We start from the raw sequence: 14,326 nt of genomic DNA, 5'->3' as shown, positions 1-14,326 counted from the left end.
GATGCTGGCCTTCATAGCGAGGGGGATTGAATATAAAAGTAGGGAGGTCTTGCTGCAGCTGTATAGGGCACTGGTGAGGCCGCAGCTGGAGTACTATGTGCAGTTTTGGTCGCCGCACTTACGCAAGGATATTTTGGCCTTGGAGGGAGTGCAGAGGGGGTTTACTAGGCTGATACCGGAGTTGAGGGGGTTGAACTATGAGGAGAGGCTGAATAAACTAGGCTTGTACTCATTAGAGTTTAGAAGGATGAGGGGAGATCTCATTGAGACATATAAGATGATGAATGGGATGGATAGGATAGAGGTGGAGAGGCTCGTCCCACTCAGAAAGGACAGTAGGACTAGGGGGCACAGCCTCAAGATAAAGCGGGGGGGCAGTTTAGAACGGAGTTGAGGAGGAACTTCTTCACTCAAAGGGTGGTGAATCTCTGGAATTCTCTGCCCGTTGAAGTGGTGGAGGCTGCCTCACTAAATATTTTTAAGACGCGGGTTGATAGGTTTTTGATAGGCAAGGGGATTAAGGGTTATGGGGAAAGGGCGGGGATGTGGAACTGAGACATGACAGATCAGCCATGATCTTACTGAATGGCGGGGCAGGCTCAAGGGGCTAGATGGCCTACTCCTGCTCCTATTTCTTATATTCTTATGTAAATGGTATTCTACCAGAGGAGAAATAGCAGAGGTTCTGACCACAACTTTTCGGCCATTTTTATGCACTCTTCATTATATCAAAATGTGTAGACAACCCACAAATGCACTCTGTTGTGAAAAACTGTAGATAACCTGTTGAGCCTGTTTGGGAGTTAAGTAGATTGAACAGCTAAAAACCAGGTGACATTTAATGCAGATAAGAGGCAAAACATTTTTGAAAGACTAAATTAATAAATGCCATACACTAATGTTTTACAAAGATTTACAAAAGGAGACACTTGGATTCAGGAAAACAAAAGGAGGACAGTTTGGAAACTGAGAAAGTCATTCTAGACCCTCAGTTTTAACAAGACAGCAGAGTACAAAAGCAAGAAAGTCAATGGCAAACCTCCACAAATCATTGGTTCAGTGGAGTAATTCATGGGATTGGGCACTGGCAATACCAACACCTACTGTCTATTCCAAACTGCTAAGAAGCTTATAGCAAGTCTCCTTGAATCATTGCAGCTTATTTGGTGTAGGTACAGACACAGTGCTATTGGGGAGTTCAGGATTCTAATCCAGTGACATAGTTCCAAGACAGGATGGTGTGTGGCTTGGCGAGAAACTTACAGCTGTGTTTCCTTGCATTTGTTGTTCTTGTTCTTTGTGATCATAGAAACCCTACAGTACAGAAAGAGGCCACTGGGCCCATCAAGCCTGCACCGACCACAATCCCACCCAGGCCCTACCCAATATCCCTACATGTTTACCCACTAATCCCTTTAACTTACACATCTCAGGACACTAAGGGGCAATTTTAGCATGGTCAATCAACTTAATCCGCACATCTTTGGACTGCAGGAGGAAACCAGAGCACCTGGAGGAAACCCACGCAGACACAAGGAGAATGTACAAACTCCACACAGACAGTGACCCAAGCCGGGAATCAAATCCAGGTCCCTAGAGCTGTGAAGCAGCAATGCTAACCACTGTGCTACAAATTTAAATACTGCTTTCAAAAAGGGGGCTTGGGAATTTTCTTCAGTGCATCTGGTACACACTACCGCCACCATGCACTGGTGGTGCATGGGATGCCAATTAGGCAGGCTACTTTGCCCCGGATGAGGCGGAGCTTCCTCAGACTTAATACTGAATATTGCACAAGTCTTAATGCCTTCGGGCACTAACTCATTGTTTAAGGAGTTGTCAGTAGTACAGACTACGGCAGACATCCCCACTTCACCTTAAAGAAGGATACAAGATCATTGTTGAAGTAGCTGAAGATGGTTTGGCCTAGGACTCTACCTTGAGGGACTCCTGCAGCATTGCCCCTGAATTGAGATGAGTGACCTCCAACAACTGCAACAATCTTTATTTGTGTAAGGTACAACTCCAACCAGCAGAGAGTTTCTATCTGACCAACCCCACTCCACGGCCCCATCCCCCATCTTAGTCCCATAGATTTCAATTTTACTAGAGCTTCTTAAATGTTACATGGTCAAATATTGCCTTGTTGTCAAGGACAGGCACTCTTACTTCACCCCTGCACTTCAGCTCTTTAATCCATATTTGGATCAAGGTTTTAATATCATCTGGAGCTGAGTGGCCTTGGCAGAACCCAAGCACAGAACAAATTCTTGCTGTGTAAGTGACGCTTAAGAGCACTGTCAATGTCACCTTCCATTATTTTGCTGAAGACCAAAAGTACACTGATTGGCCAGATTTAATTTATCCTGCTTTCCGTGGACATGACATACCTGGGTAATTTTCCACATTGTACACCTTACATTCCATTATCTGACAATGTAACAGTACTGGAGCACCTTGACCAGGGCATAAGACTTAGTACTACAGTCAGGATATTGTCAGGCCACGTAGCCGTTACTTTATCCAGTGCTTTCAGCCATTTATTGCTATCACATGGAATGAGTCAAAGTGGTTGAAGAAAGGTACCTGCAATGTTGGGGACCTCAGGAAGAGGCCAAGATGGATTATTCACCTGACACTTCTGGCTCACGGTGGTTGCAAATGCTTGAGCCTCGTCTTTTGCACAGGTATGCCTGGCTCCCCATCGTTGAGGATGGGGATGTTTTTGGAGCCTCCTCCTCCCATTCGTTGTTTAACTATGGTCAATAACAACTGGATACTGTTGAGGGAGGTGGCTCACCAGGGGAAGGTGGCAGCAGCACCGTGGCTGCTGTGCAGGAGGGCAGAAAAAGAGCGGCAGAGCTACAGTGATAGGGGATTCAATTGTAAGGGGAATAGACAGAAGTTTTTGCAGATGCAAACAAGACTCCAAAATGGTACGTTGCCTCCCTGATGCAAGGGTCAAGGATGTCTTGGAGTGGCTGCAGTACATTCTAGAGTGTTCAACGGTCAGCTGTCATGGTGCACACAGAAAGCAACAATATAGATTTTTAAAAAATGGGATGAAATCCTACAAGTTGAATTTAGGGAGTTAGGAGTTAAAATAAAAATTAGGATCTCAGAAAGTAGTAATGTCAGGATTGCTACCAGTGCCACGTTCTAGTCAGAGTAGGAACATCAGGATAGCTAAGATGAATACGTTGAGAGATGGTGCAAGAGGAAGGGATTCAAATTCCTGGGACATTGGAACCAGTACAAGTCCAATGGTCTGTACCTGGGCAGGACTGGAACCAACGTCCTAGGGGAAGAGTTCGCTAGTGTCGTTGGGGAGGGTCCAAACCTAATGTGGTAGGGGGATGGGAACTTACGCAGAAAGTCAGAGGGACAAAAACAAAAGGCAGTAAGCGGAAAAGTGGAAGGCAGAGAAACCAAAGCCAAAAATCAAGAAGGGCCACAGTACAGAGTACAGAGACTGTGGAGAACTCAGTGAATGGATCCACTAAGGCTAAGAGAAGTAGTATACAGGGAGAGTGTATAAAACAAGACCAGACAGATGGTCTGAGAATGCAGGGTAGAAAGAAGGAAAGTCTAGATTAAACTGCATGTAATTCAGTGCAAGAGGCTTGACAAGCAAGGCAAACAAACTCAGGGCATGGATGGATACATGGGACTGGGATATTACAGCTATTACTGAAACATGGTTAAGGGAGGGGCAGGATTGGAAGCTCAATGTTCTCAACAGTATTGATGCTATAGGAAAGTTAGAACAGGACATGAGAGAGAAGGGGGGAGTTGCATTTTTGATTAGGAAGAACATCACAACAGTACTGAGGGAGGATATATCCAAGGGTTCACCCACTGAGTCTATATGGATAGAATTGAGAAATAAGGAGGGAGAGGTCACTTCGATAGGATTGTACTACAGGCCCGCAAATAGTCAGCGGGAAATTGAGGAACAAACATGAAAGGAGATTATAGATAGCTCCAAGAAAAATAAGATGGTAATAGTAGGGGACTCTAACTCCCCAACATTGACTGGAAAAGCCATACTATTAGGGGCTTGGATGGAGAGAAATTTTTTGAGTGTATTCAGGAGGAATTTCTCATTCAGCATGTGAATGGCCCGATTAGAGAGGGGCAAAACTTGACCTTCTCTTGGGAAATAAGGAAGGGCAGGTGACAGAAGTGTTAATGAGGGATCAGTGACTATAATTCCGTTAGTTTAAAGATAGTTACAGAGAATGATCGGCCTGGTCCAGAAGTTAAAATTCTAAATACTTCGATGGTATTAGACAGGGACTTTCAAAAGTTGCCTGGGGGAGTCCGTTGGCAGGCAAAGGGACATCTGATAAATGGAAGGCTTTCAAAAGTGTGTTAACCAGGGTTCAGGGTAAGCACATTCCTTTTAGAGTGAAGAGCAAGGCTAGTAGAAGTAGGGAACCCTGGATGACCTGGGATAATGAGACCCTGGTCAAAAAGGAGAAGGAATATGACATACAGAGGCAACTGGGATCAAGTGGATCCCTTGAAGAGTATAGAGGTTGTCGGAGTAGAGTTGAGACAGAAATGAGGAGGGCAAAAAGAAGACAGGAGATTGTCTGGCAGATAAGGCAAGGGAGAATCCAAAGAGCTTCTCAAATACATAAAGGCCAAAAGAGTAACTAGGGAGAATAGGGATCAACAAGGTCATTTATGTGCAGATCCATAAAAGATTGGTGAGATCCTAAATGAATATTTCTCATCCATATTTACTGTTTAGAAAGGCATGAATGTTAGAGAACTTGGGGAAATAGTCATGTTTTGAGGAGTGTACATATTATGGAGGTGATGGTGCTGGAAGTCTTAAAGCGCATCAAGGTAGATAAATACCTGGGACCAGATAAAATGTGGAAGGCTAGGGAGAAAATTGCAGGTCCCCTGGCAGGGATAACCAAATCTTCGTCAGGTGAGATGCCTGAAGATAGGAGGGTGGGAAATGTTATGCCATTGTTTAAGAAAGACTGCTGGGAAAAACCTGGAACTATAGATCAGTGAGCCTAACGTCTGTAGTGGGTAAGTTGTTAGAAGGTATTTGAGAGGATTTACAGGCATTTAGAGAGGCAAACTGGTTAGGATAGCTTTGAGAGTGAAAAATCATGTCTCATGAATTTGACTGAGTTTTTTTGAACGGGTAACCAAGAAGGGCAGTGGAGCTGACACTGTCTACATAGACTTCAGCAAGGCCTTTAACAAGCTACCCCATGGTAGGTTGTTCCATTAGGTTAAATCGCATGGGATCTGGGGTGAGGTAGCCAATTGGATACAAAATTGTCTTGACGACCAAAGACAAAGGATAGTTAAAGAACATAGAACACTACAGCACAAACAGGCCCTTCAGCCCACAAGTTGCACCGATCATATCCATACCTACCAGGCCATAGAACAACCTGTAACTCCCAATCCCATGTACTCACCCAGAAGTCTTTTAAAAGACCCCAGCGAGTTCGCCTCTACCACCACCGACAGCAGCCGATTCCACTCACTCACCACCCTCTGAGTGAAAAACTTACATCTGACATCCCCTCTGTACTTGGTCCCCAGCACCTTAAACCTGTGTCTTTTCGTAGCATTTCAGCCCTGGGAAATAGCCTCCAAGAATCCACCCTATCTATTCCTCTCAACATTTTACAAACCTCTATCAGGTCGCCTCGCAACCTTCGTCTCTCCAGGGAGAAGAGACCTAGCTCCCTCAACCTATCTTCGTATGGCATGCCTCCAAATCCAGGCAACATCCTTGTAAATCTCCTCTGCACCCTCTCAATAGCTTCCACATCCTTCCCGTAGTGAGGCGACCAGAACTGTGCACTGTACTCCAAGTGGGGTCTTATAAAGTTGAAGCATTACCTCCCAATTCCTAAGCTCAATCCCTCGATTAATGAAGGCCAGTACACCATACGCCTTCTTGACCACATCCTCCACTTGCGAGGCTGATTTAAGAATCCTATGGGCCAGGACCCCAAGATCCTTCTGCTCCTCAACACTGCTAAGAATCCTACCCTTGATATTGTACTCCTTCATCCCACTGGTCCTGCCAAAATGGACCACTACACATTTATCCGTGTTGAAGTCCATCTGCCACTTCTCTGCCCAGTCTTGCATCCTATGTCACGATGCAACTTCTGACATCCCTCCAGACTATCCACAACACCACCAACCTTTGTATCGTCGGCGAACTTACTAACCCATCCCTCCACTTCATCCAAGTCATTTATGAAAATGACAAACAGCAAGGGTCCTAGAACAGATCCCTGGGCACGCCACTGGTGACCGACCTCCATGCAGAAGACGACCCATCCTCAACCACTCTCTGCCTTCTGCAGGCAAGCCAGTTCTGGATCCACATGGTCAAAAGCCCCTTGGATCCCATGCCCTCTCACCTTCTCAAGAAGTCTTGCATGGGGGACCTTATCAAACACCTTGCTGACGTCCATGTAAACCACATCCACCGCTCTTCCTTCGTCAACGTGTTCAGTTACATTTTCAAAGAACTCAACTAGGCTCGTAAGGCATGACCTGCCCTTGACAAAGCCGTGTTGACTATTTCTGGAGGGTTATGGTTATGGTTCTGGTTATGGAGGATTGTTTTTCAAACTGGAGGCCTGTGACCAGCAGTGTGCCTCAGAGAATCAATGCTGGGTCCACTGTTATTTATATTAATGATCTGGATGAGAATTCAAGGAACCTGGTTCATAGGTTTGCAGATGAGACCAAGATTGGTGGCATAGTGGACAGTGAAGGTTATCTAGAATGGCAACATGACCTTGATCAATTGGGCCAATGATCGGCAGATGGAGCTTAATTTAGATAAATATGAGGCAACGCATTTTGGTAAACTGAATAAGTCCTGCCCCGATGCAGTTAATGACAATTGAGTGTTGGGGAGAGTTATAGAACAAAAAGATCTAAGAATACAGGTTCATAGCTCCTTGAAAGTGGAATCACAGGTGGACAGGGTGAAGGTGGCATTCGGTATGCTTAGTTTCATTGGTCAGGGCATTGAATAAAAGGAGCTGGGAGGTCTTGTTGAAGTTGTACATTAATAAGACCACACTTGAAATACTACATTCAGTTCTGGTCACCCAACTATAGAAAGGATAATATTAAACTAGAAAGAATGCATAAAAAGAATTACTAAGATGCTATCGGGACTTGATGGTTTGAGTTATAAGCAAAGGGTGGATAGACTGGGACTTTTTTTTCCCCTTAAGCATAGGAGGCTTAGAGGTGATCTTAGAGATATATAAAATAACGAGGGGCATAGATCAGGTAATAGTCAACATCTTTTCCCCAAGATAGAGGAATCTAAAACTAGAGGGCATAGGTTTAAGGTGAGAGGGGAGACATACAAGAGGGTCCAGAGAGACAATTTTTTCACTCAGAGGGTAATGAGTGTCTGGAACGAGCTGCTAGAGGCAGCAGTGGAGGCAGATACAATTTTGTCTTTTCAAAAGCATTTTGACAGTTAAATGGGTAAGATGGGTTTTCACGTGAAGGCAAGCATCCAGCAGAGGGCAACGGAGTGATGATGCTAATTGGCTATTGCGAGGAAGATTTGCATCAGGCAGTTAGTATTTTCAGAAAGTGGACCTCAGCAAAATACCCTCCACATTCAAGTGAAGGCAAGCAGTTTGTGGAGAAGCTGTTGTCAAGGAACAGTTAAATTCAATCATGTGTTTTATTACTTCTCAGTCTTTTGGCTAAGATCAAGTGTAGTATTGACATGCTGCACTCAGTTGAAGTCATTAGGTTACATTTCAGCTTCATTTGAAGCAATTTTTAAAAGCAGCATCTTGGCCTTTTGGCTAAGATGCAAATGAGATCAAGCTTTGGAAGAGAAGCTATGCCTACTCCAATCAGCTTGGATCATGTAGATCAAACCCAAGACACGAGGTGAGAGCCCTGACTTGTCAGCTTGGATTGGGAATGTCTCAACTTGTTGAGACTCTGAATTGGACTTGATTGGATTGAATTGGAATTAAAAACAAAAACTACTTCAGTGTTCGCCTCCCTCCTCCTCTAACAAAAAAAAAGTCACTGTGAAGACCACAAGCAAGAGTAAGGAGGAAAGGAAGTGAGAGAGAGAGAAAGGCATGAAGACTTGGGAACCTGGGAAAGTTAGTGGCACTATTGGAAAAGTGACTGAGGTGATGGTGCCAGACCACTTTGGGACTAGTGATCGTAGTTCTATTAATTTTGAAAGAGTTATGGAAAGGGACAAAACTGGTCCACAGGTGCAGGTTCCAAATTGGATCAAGGCAAATTTTGACAGAAGTAGACAGGAGTTTGCAAGGACTGATTGGAGTAGCTTGTTGGAGGGCAAAGGAACCTCTGGCAAGTGGTAAGTCTTTAAAAGTGAAATAGCTGAACTTCAGGGTCTATATATTCCTGCCAGGGTGAAGGGCAAGGCTGGCAAGAGTAGAGAGCCCGGATGACAAAATATGTTGAGGTTTTGACCAGGAAAAAGAGGCATGGCTCAGGTTGAAGCAGCTGGAATCAAGGGATTCCTTGGAGGTATACAAGGATACAGAAATATACTCAAGAAGAAAATGAGGGCAAAGAAAGGGGCAAGAGGTAGCTTTGGCTGAAAGGATTAAGGTGAATTGAAAGAGATTCTTTAAGTATATTAAAGGAAAGAGAATAACTAAACAGAGAATAGGACCCATCAAGGACCAAAGTGGACACGTGTGGAACCAGCAGGAGATGGTGGAGTTCTCAATGAATATTTCTCCTCCATGTTTACTGTGGAGAAAGACAAGACGACTTGGGAACCTGGGAAAGTTAGTGGTTATATACTGGGGACAGTTCGTATTACAGTAGTGATGATGGACATATTAAAATATATGAAGGTGAATAAATCTCTTAGCCCTGACCAGGTATATCCAAGAACACCATGTGAAGCTAGAGAAGAAATTGCGGAGCCCTGATTGAGACAGTTGCATCGTTAGCCATGAGAGAGGTATCAGAAGACTGGAAGATAACAAATGTTGTGCTTTTATTTAAGGAGGACTGCAAAGAAAAACCTGGGAACTATAGACCAGTAAGCCTAACATCTATGTTGGGTAAATTACTAGAGTGGATTCTGAGGGATAAGATATACTGGCATTTGGAAAGACAGGGTTTGATTGGGAGTAGTCAGCATGACTTTGTGCATGGGAGATCATGTCTTACAAATTTGTGAGAGTTCTTTGATGAAGTGACCAGGAAAATTGATGAGGACAAGGCAGTAGACATAGTCCATATGGACTTCAGTTAGGCCTTCAGTAAGCTGCTCTGGAAGATTAGATCACATGGAATCCAGGGAGAGCTGGCAAATTGGATGTACAATTGGCTTGTTGGTAGGAAGCAGAGGGTAATGGAGGAAGGATGCTTGTCTAAATAGAGGCCTGTGATTAGAGGTGTGCCTCAGAGGTCAGTGCTGGGCCCTTTGTTGTTTGTTATCTATATTAACGATTTGGATGAGAATGTACAAGGCATTATCAGTAATTTTGCAGATGACACTAAAATAGGTGGTATTGTAGACAGTGAGTAAGGTTATCAAAAATTGCAGCAGGATCTTGACAGCTGAAGAAGTGGGCCAAGAAACGGCAAATGGAGTTTTATACAGATAAGTGAGAGATGTTGCATTTTGGAAAGTCAAATCAAGGTAGGACTTGCATGGTAATGGTTGGACCTTAGGAGTATCGTGGAGCAGAGGATCCTTGGAGTTCAGGTGCACGGTTCTCTAAAGGTGGAGTCAGAGGTAGATGGGGCAATGAAGAAGGCTTTTGACATGCTGGCCTTCATCAAACAGGACACCGAGTATAGAAATTGGGAAATTATGTTGCAGTTGTACAGGACGTTGGTGAGGCCGCACTGGAATAGTGTTCAGTTTTGGTTGCCTTGTTCTAGATGTTATTCAACTGAAGAGCGTGGAGAAGAGATTTACAAGGATGTTGCCAGGGATCAAGGGACTAAGTTATATATGAACAGATTGGACAGACTAGGACTTTTTTCTTTGAAACGTAGGAGTCTGAGGGTTAACTTATAGAGGTGTATAAGATCATGAGAGGCATGAATAGGGTGAAAACACTCAGTCTTTTTCCCAGGCTTGGGGAATTCAGAACTAGAGGACATAGATTTAAGAGCAATTTTTTTTTAAAAAACACAGAGGGCGATACAAATATGGAATGAGCTGTCAGAGAAGAGGTTGGGGCAGGAACATTGACAACATTTAAAAGGCATTTGGACAGATGCATGGATAAGAAAGGTTTAGAGGGATATGGGCCAAATGCAGGCAAAAGGAGTTAGCATAGGTAGGCATTTTGGTTGGCAGAGATCAGTTTGGGGCAAAGGGCCTGTCTCCGTGCTGTAGATTCTATGATTGGTATAGAGAGAAATAGGTCAAATGCAGGCAATTGAGACTGGCTTAGTGGTAAAAACTGGGCGGCATGGACAGGTTAGTCTGAAAGGCCTGTTTCTATGCTGTAAACCTCTAGGACTCTAAAATTGGATGTACAGATTATAAAGTTTTGATCTGATCCTTTAGTTTTAGTAACATTTAGCTCCATCTATAACATGGTATTCTTTTTCATGCTATGTAGTCCTGACTTATTGCTTCATTAAATTTTAGGTACACTTGTTTCTGCTTCTGGCACCCTCTCACATTTTGAGCATCATACTTTAGGAAAAATGTCAAAAGATATGCATGCTGACAGTGGTGAGAATGTGAAATTTGCTCTATGTGAGGTCGACGAGGTGAAATTCATAGATGCATTTAACAGGGGAGCTAGATAAGTAAATGAGGGAGAAAGTAATAGAAGGATACGTTTATAGGGTGAAATGAAGGTTGGTGGGAGAAGGTTCGTGTGGAGCATAAATACCAGCACCAAACAGTTGGACTGGTTGGCCTATTTCTATGCTGTAAAATGCCATGCACCTAGCTAAGCTATTCAAAGCCAGTTTGTCCAGACTCCTACATGCACTCTCTCTCGGAACTGGCAAGCCGTGTCCTAGCAAGAAGCAAGTGAGATAGATGCTGCGCACTAACCCATATTCGGACTGTCATGAGCCACTGTGATTGACTGTTGGGCCTCGCAAACAAGTTTGGTACCCTTTGATTTACATGTACATGGCTCCCAATACCTGGGAGCCTGGGAGGAACTTCTTCACTCAAAGGGTGGTGAATCTCTGGAATTCTCTGCCCGTTGAAGTGGTGGAGGCTACCTCACTAAATATATTTAAGACGCGGGTTGATAGGTTTTTGATAGGCAAGGGGATTAAGGGTTATGGGGAGAGGGCGGGAATGTGGAACTGAGACACAACAGATCAGCCATGATCTTATTGAATGGCGGGGCAGGCTCGAGGGGCTAGATGGCCTACTCCTGCTCCTATTTCTTATGTTCTTACCTGCCACAGCTAAATATCCAGTGTGAATGGAATGGGACAACATTTGGCTTCTCAGGTATTGCCAAAAAAATGCTCCATTCAAAAAGCCCAAAATATTGCGAGTATACAAGCACCCTGACTATTGTTTACTAATTATCGCTATAAATTCCTGTGGCAATGAGCTTGGTTCTCATACTTCTAAGTGGAAAAAATGAATTGAACCTTATAGCAATGTTGCTAGAACTCAATTCAGGGTAACATAATCCAAAAGCATTACAGGCAGCCAGAAATAATTGTCTCATGATTTCATTCTACTCATTCAATAGCTATCTTAATGGAAGTTCCACTTCAGATTTTCTGCTTAAAGACATGGGTTTTGTGCTCGATTCTGAGGCACAAAATCAAATAATTTAGTGTTGTTTCCAAATAAGTTAGGATTCTTTTGATACCTACAACTGTGCAAGTTTGTTGTTGATGTGTATTCTTCTACATAAGTTCACATTAGTTTAGAAGCAATTTAACTTTAACTAAATATAATGGGATCAAGGAACAACACAAAGTGAAACATAATATACTGAACATCCTACGGTCCACATTTTGCAGTCAGCGGTGAAACTACAGCACTGAGTATAACTGATTGAGGGAAGCAGCCCACAAGGATCTAACAATCGGTGGTGCAAACTTCCCGTTCCTGACACTAATTTGAATCTGGCACCAAGTCAAGAACATTTGCAGACATCGAACAGCGGTGATGTCACCAATCAGAAGTAGCAAACCACATTGAAGATTTCTCATGAACAGCAAACCAGAAAGTAAAATACATCGATAAACCTACATATTTCATAAATTATAGAGTGTGAAATAAATTTTGGATCATACGCATTAGAAGCCGGAATATCAAAGACAACTTTTAAAAAAGTGACATTATGCAAATATAAAATGCATTTTCCAAGGGCCAAAAGAGAATGTTTAGTTATAGTTATGATTTTGTACACTGTTTATAAAAAACATTGAACTGTCCATTTTTCTTTCTAGTGGTTTCAACGATGATATTAAAACATATGGGGAAGTTCTCAGTAGTTCAGTGATTTCCCAAGATTGCTGTCTGTGGGGTTTTTATCAGTACATCCTGTGACACAGTAGGGAACGATTTCTGGATTTTGCAGTGTCCACACACGTGCAATTAAACACAAGTTTCATAATACAATGACAGCCAATGCTGATAGTTTTGCCATTGCTACAAACAAAAAATCCAAGGTAATGTATAACGTATATACATGAAATACATTTATACATATAAAATAGTGTGCTTACCTATGAGTGGGGGCTCATCTATAGTAATGCCCTGAGATCTAAGGTGTTTCTTGATACAAGCTAGTCGTTGTACATTGGGTCCCCAGCGTCTACCCAGTTTATGCACATGTTGAATCTGAGTCACAAACCGCATTTCATCATTCAGTTTGCACTCGGGCCTCCAGTCAGAAGGAGGGATCACCCGGCACATGCCATACTTCTCCATCTGAGTTCTGACAGATTCCACATAAACTAATGGGTCATGAAACTCTTTCTGGGTAGGCCTGAGAATGGGAATTTCTCCAATCAGTGCCATGCCAACCTTGTTGCCTTTCTCCTGTTTTACTGAAGAGTCTTGTGGCTTGTGCGAGGACTCTGTAGCTGAGGTAGAACTATTTTCGCTGGAGGCACTTTCCAATTTGCTCTGTGCTTGTTTGCTTGGGGTGTTCTTACCTAAGGATGCCTTCCTAAGCCTCTGTCTTTCACTATTTTTCACTGGTGTTTCACACTTTATTCGTCCATTAGGTAGAGTTTTTTCTTTTGTATTTGTTTTATTATCTTTTGCTCCTGCTGTACACAAGTTAGCTTTCACTCTCTTTGAAGGTGACTGTGGTTTCACTATATGGTTGGCCTCCTCATGCCTTCTTTTGGAGGTCCGCAGTCCTTCCTTAACATCTCTGACTTCAACTTTAGTGGATGCTTTCCCATTCATCTTTCCATTTAGTTTGACACAGTTAAGGGCAGCACCATTTGAATGGGACGTTCCATTGGATAGCACCTGTTTTCTTGATTTTGCATTGCTGCTTTCAGTTTTCCCTGAGATTGTATTGTTAACAGCTACACTGGAATTGACATGGTTCAGTTTGGTTTCCTTGACCGGTTCTTTCTTGGCTTTGGTGTATGTAACATTTCCTTTTGTCACCGTTGCAGTGTACTTCACAGTTTTGGACGGTGAAGGTCTGACCTCCCTATTCTTTTTGGCACTAGGTGCAGCCACGCCTAACGATGGAGTCTGGGCAACACCATTCACCCCCTTTGAAACCTGCAACAGAACAAGAGTGATTAATATAGGCATCCCTCAACAATGCAAAAACTTGTCTCACAGCAACTCACTACCTACATCAGAAATATACAGTTACATAGTGTCTGATCATTTCCTTGGGATATTACAAGTGCAGTCACCATTACGTAGAAAAACACCACAGTCAGTTTGCACAGTAAAGCCCACAAAGTGCAAATCTGATTTTGGTGGCTGAAGAAAGAATGTTGGTCAAGATGCAAGAACTCCTGATCGTTTTTGCCCATTGCCACTGGATCTTTCATGTTTGACAGCAGGTTGACCTTCATCTGAAGAACAGTGCATTAGATGTTACCGCAGTTTTTCAGTGCCACACAGCAACATAAGCCTACATTTTGTGCACATGTTCTAGAGAGGCATTTAAACCCACAACTTCTGATGCAAGGGTACTACCAATTGAGCCAAGTGGATAAGGTAGTTACTAAAAGAGATAAAAATAGAGACATTTTCTTTTTGTTAATGGAGATCATTTAAATAACATTGACCATACTCACCATGAAACGATTTTTTAAGTGCAAGTTCATCTTCCCACGACTAACAATTGCACACTCT

At 43.1% G+C, this 14,326-nt stretch overlaps 1 protein-coding gene and 1 non-coding gene across 4 annotated transcripts in view; one reads left to right on the top strand and one right to left on the bottom strand.

Moving 5' to 3' along the window:
* Window positions 1-14,326, bottom strand: part of jarid2b (jumonji and AT-rich interaction domain containing 2b) — a 457,810-nt gene that overhangs the window by 73,759 nt on the left and 369,725 nt on the right. For all 3 annotated transcript variants that reach the window (XM_080204352.1, XM_080204361.1, XM_080204370.1), the window contains exon 7: window positions 12,718-13,738. In XM_080204352.1, the coding sequence (XP_080060478.1) occupies window positions 12,718-13,738 (1,021 nt within the window). The remainder of the gene's footprint in view (window positions 1-12,717; window positions 13,739-14,326) is intronic.
* Window positions 7,717-7,915, top strand: LOC145362300 (U2 spliceosomal RNA). The gene has a single exon (XR_013889974.1). It is a non-coding gene; the product is annotated as a U2 spliceosomal RNA (small nuclear RNA).

The sequence above is a fragment of the Carcharhinus amblyrhynchos genome, chromosome 2, assembly GCF_965287045.1.
Source record: "Carcharhinus amblyrhynchos chromosome 2, sCarAmb.v2.hapA, whole genome shotgun sequence".
Taxonomy (NCBI): domain Eukaryota; kingdom Metazoa; phylum Chordata; class Chondrichthyes; order Carcharhiniformes; family Carcharhinidae; genus Carcharhinus; species Carcharhinus amblyrhynchos.
Note: the sequence above shows the minus strand (reverse complement) of the source record. Positions and strands in the feature narration are given on the sequence as shown.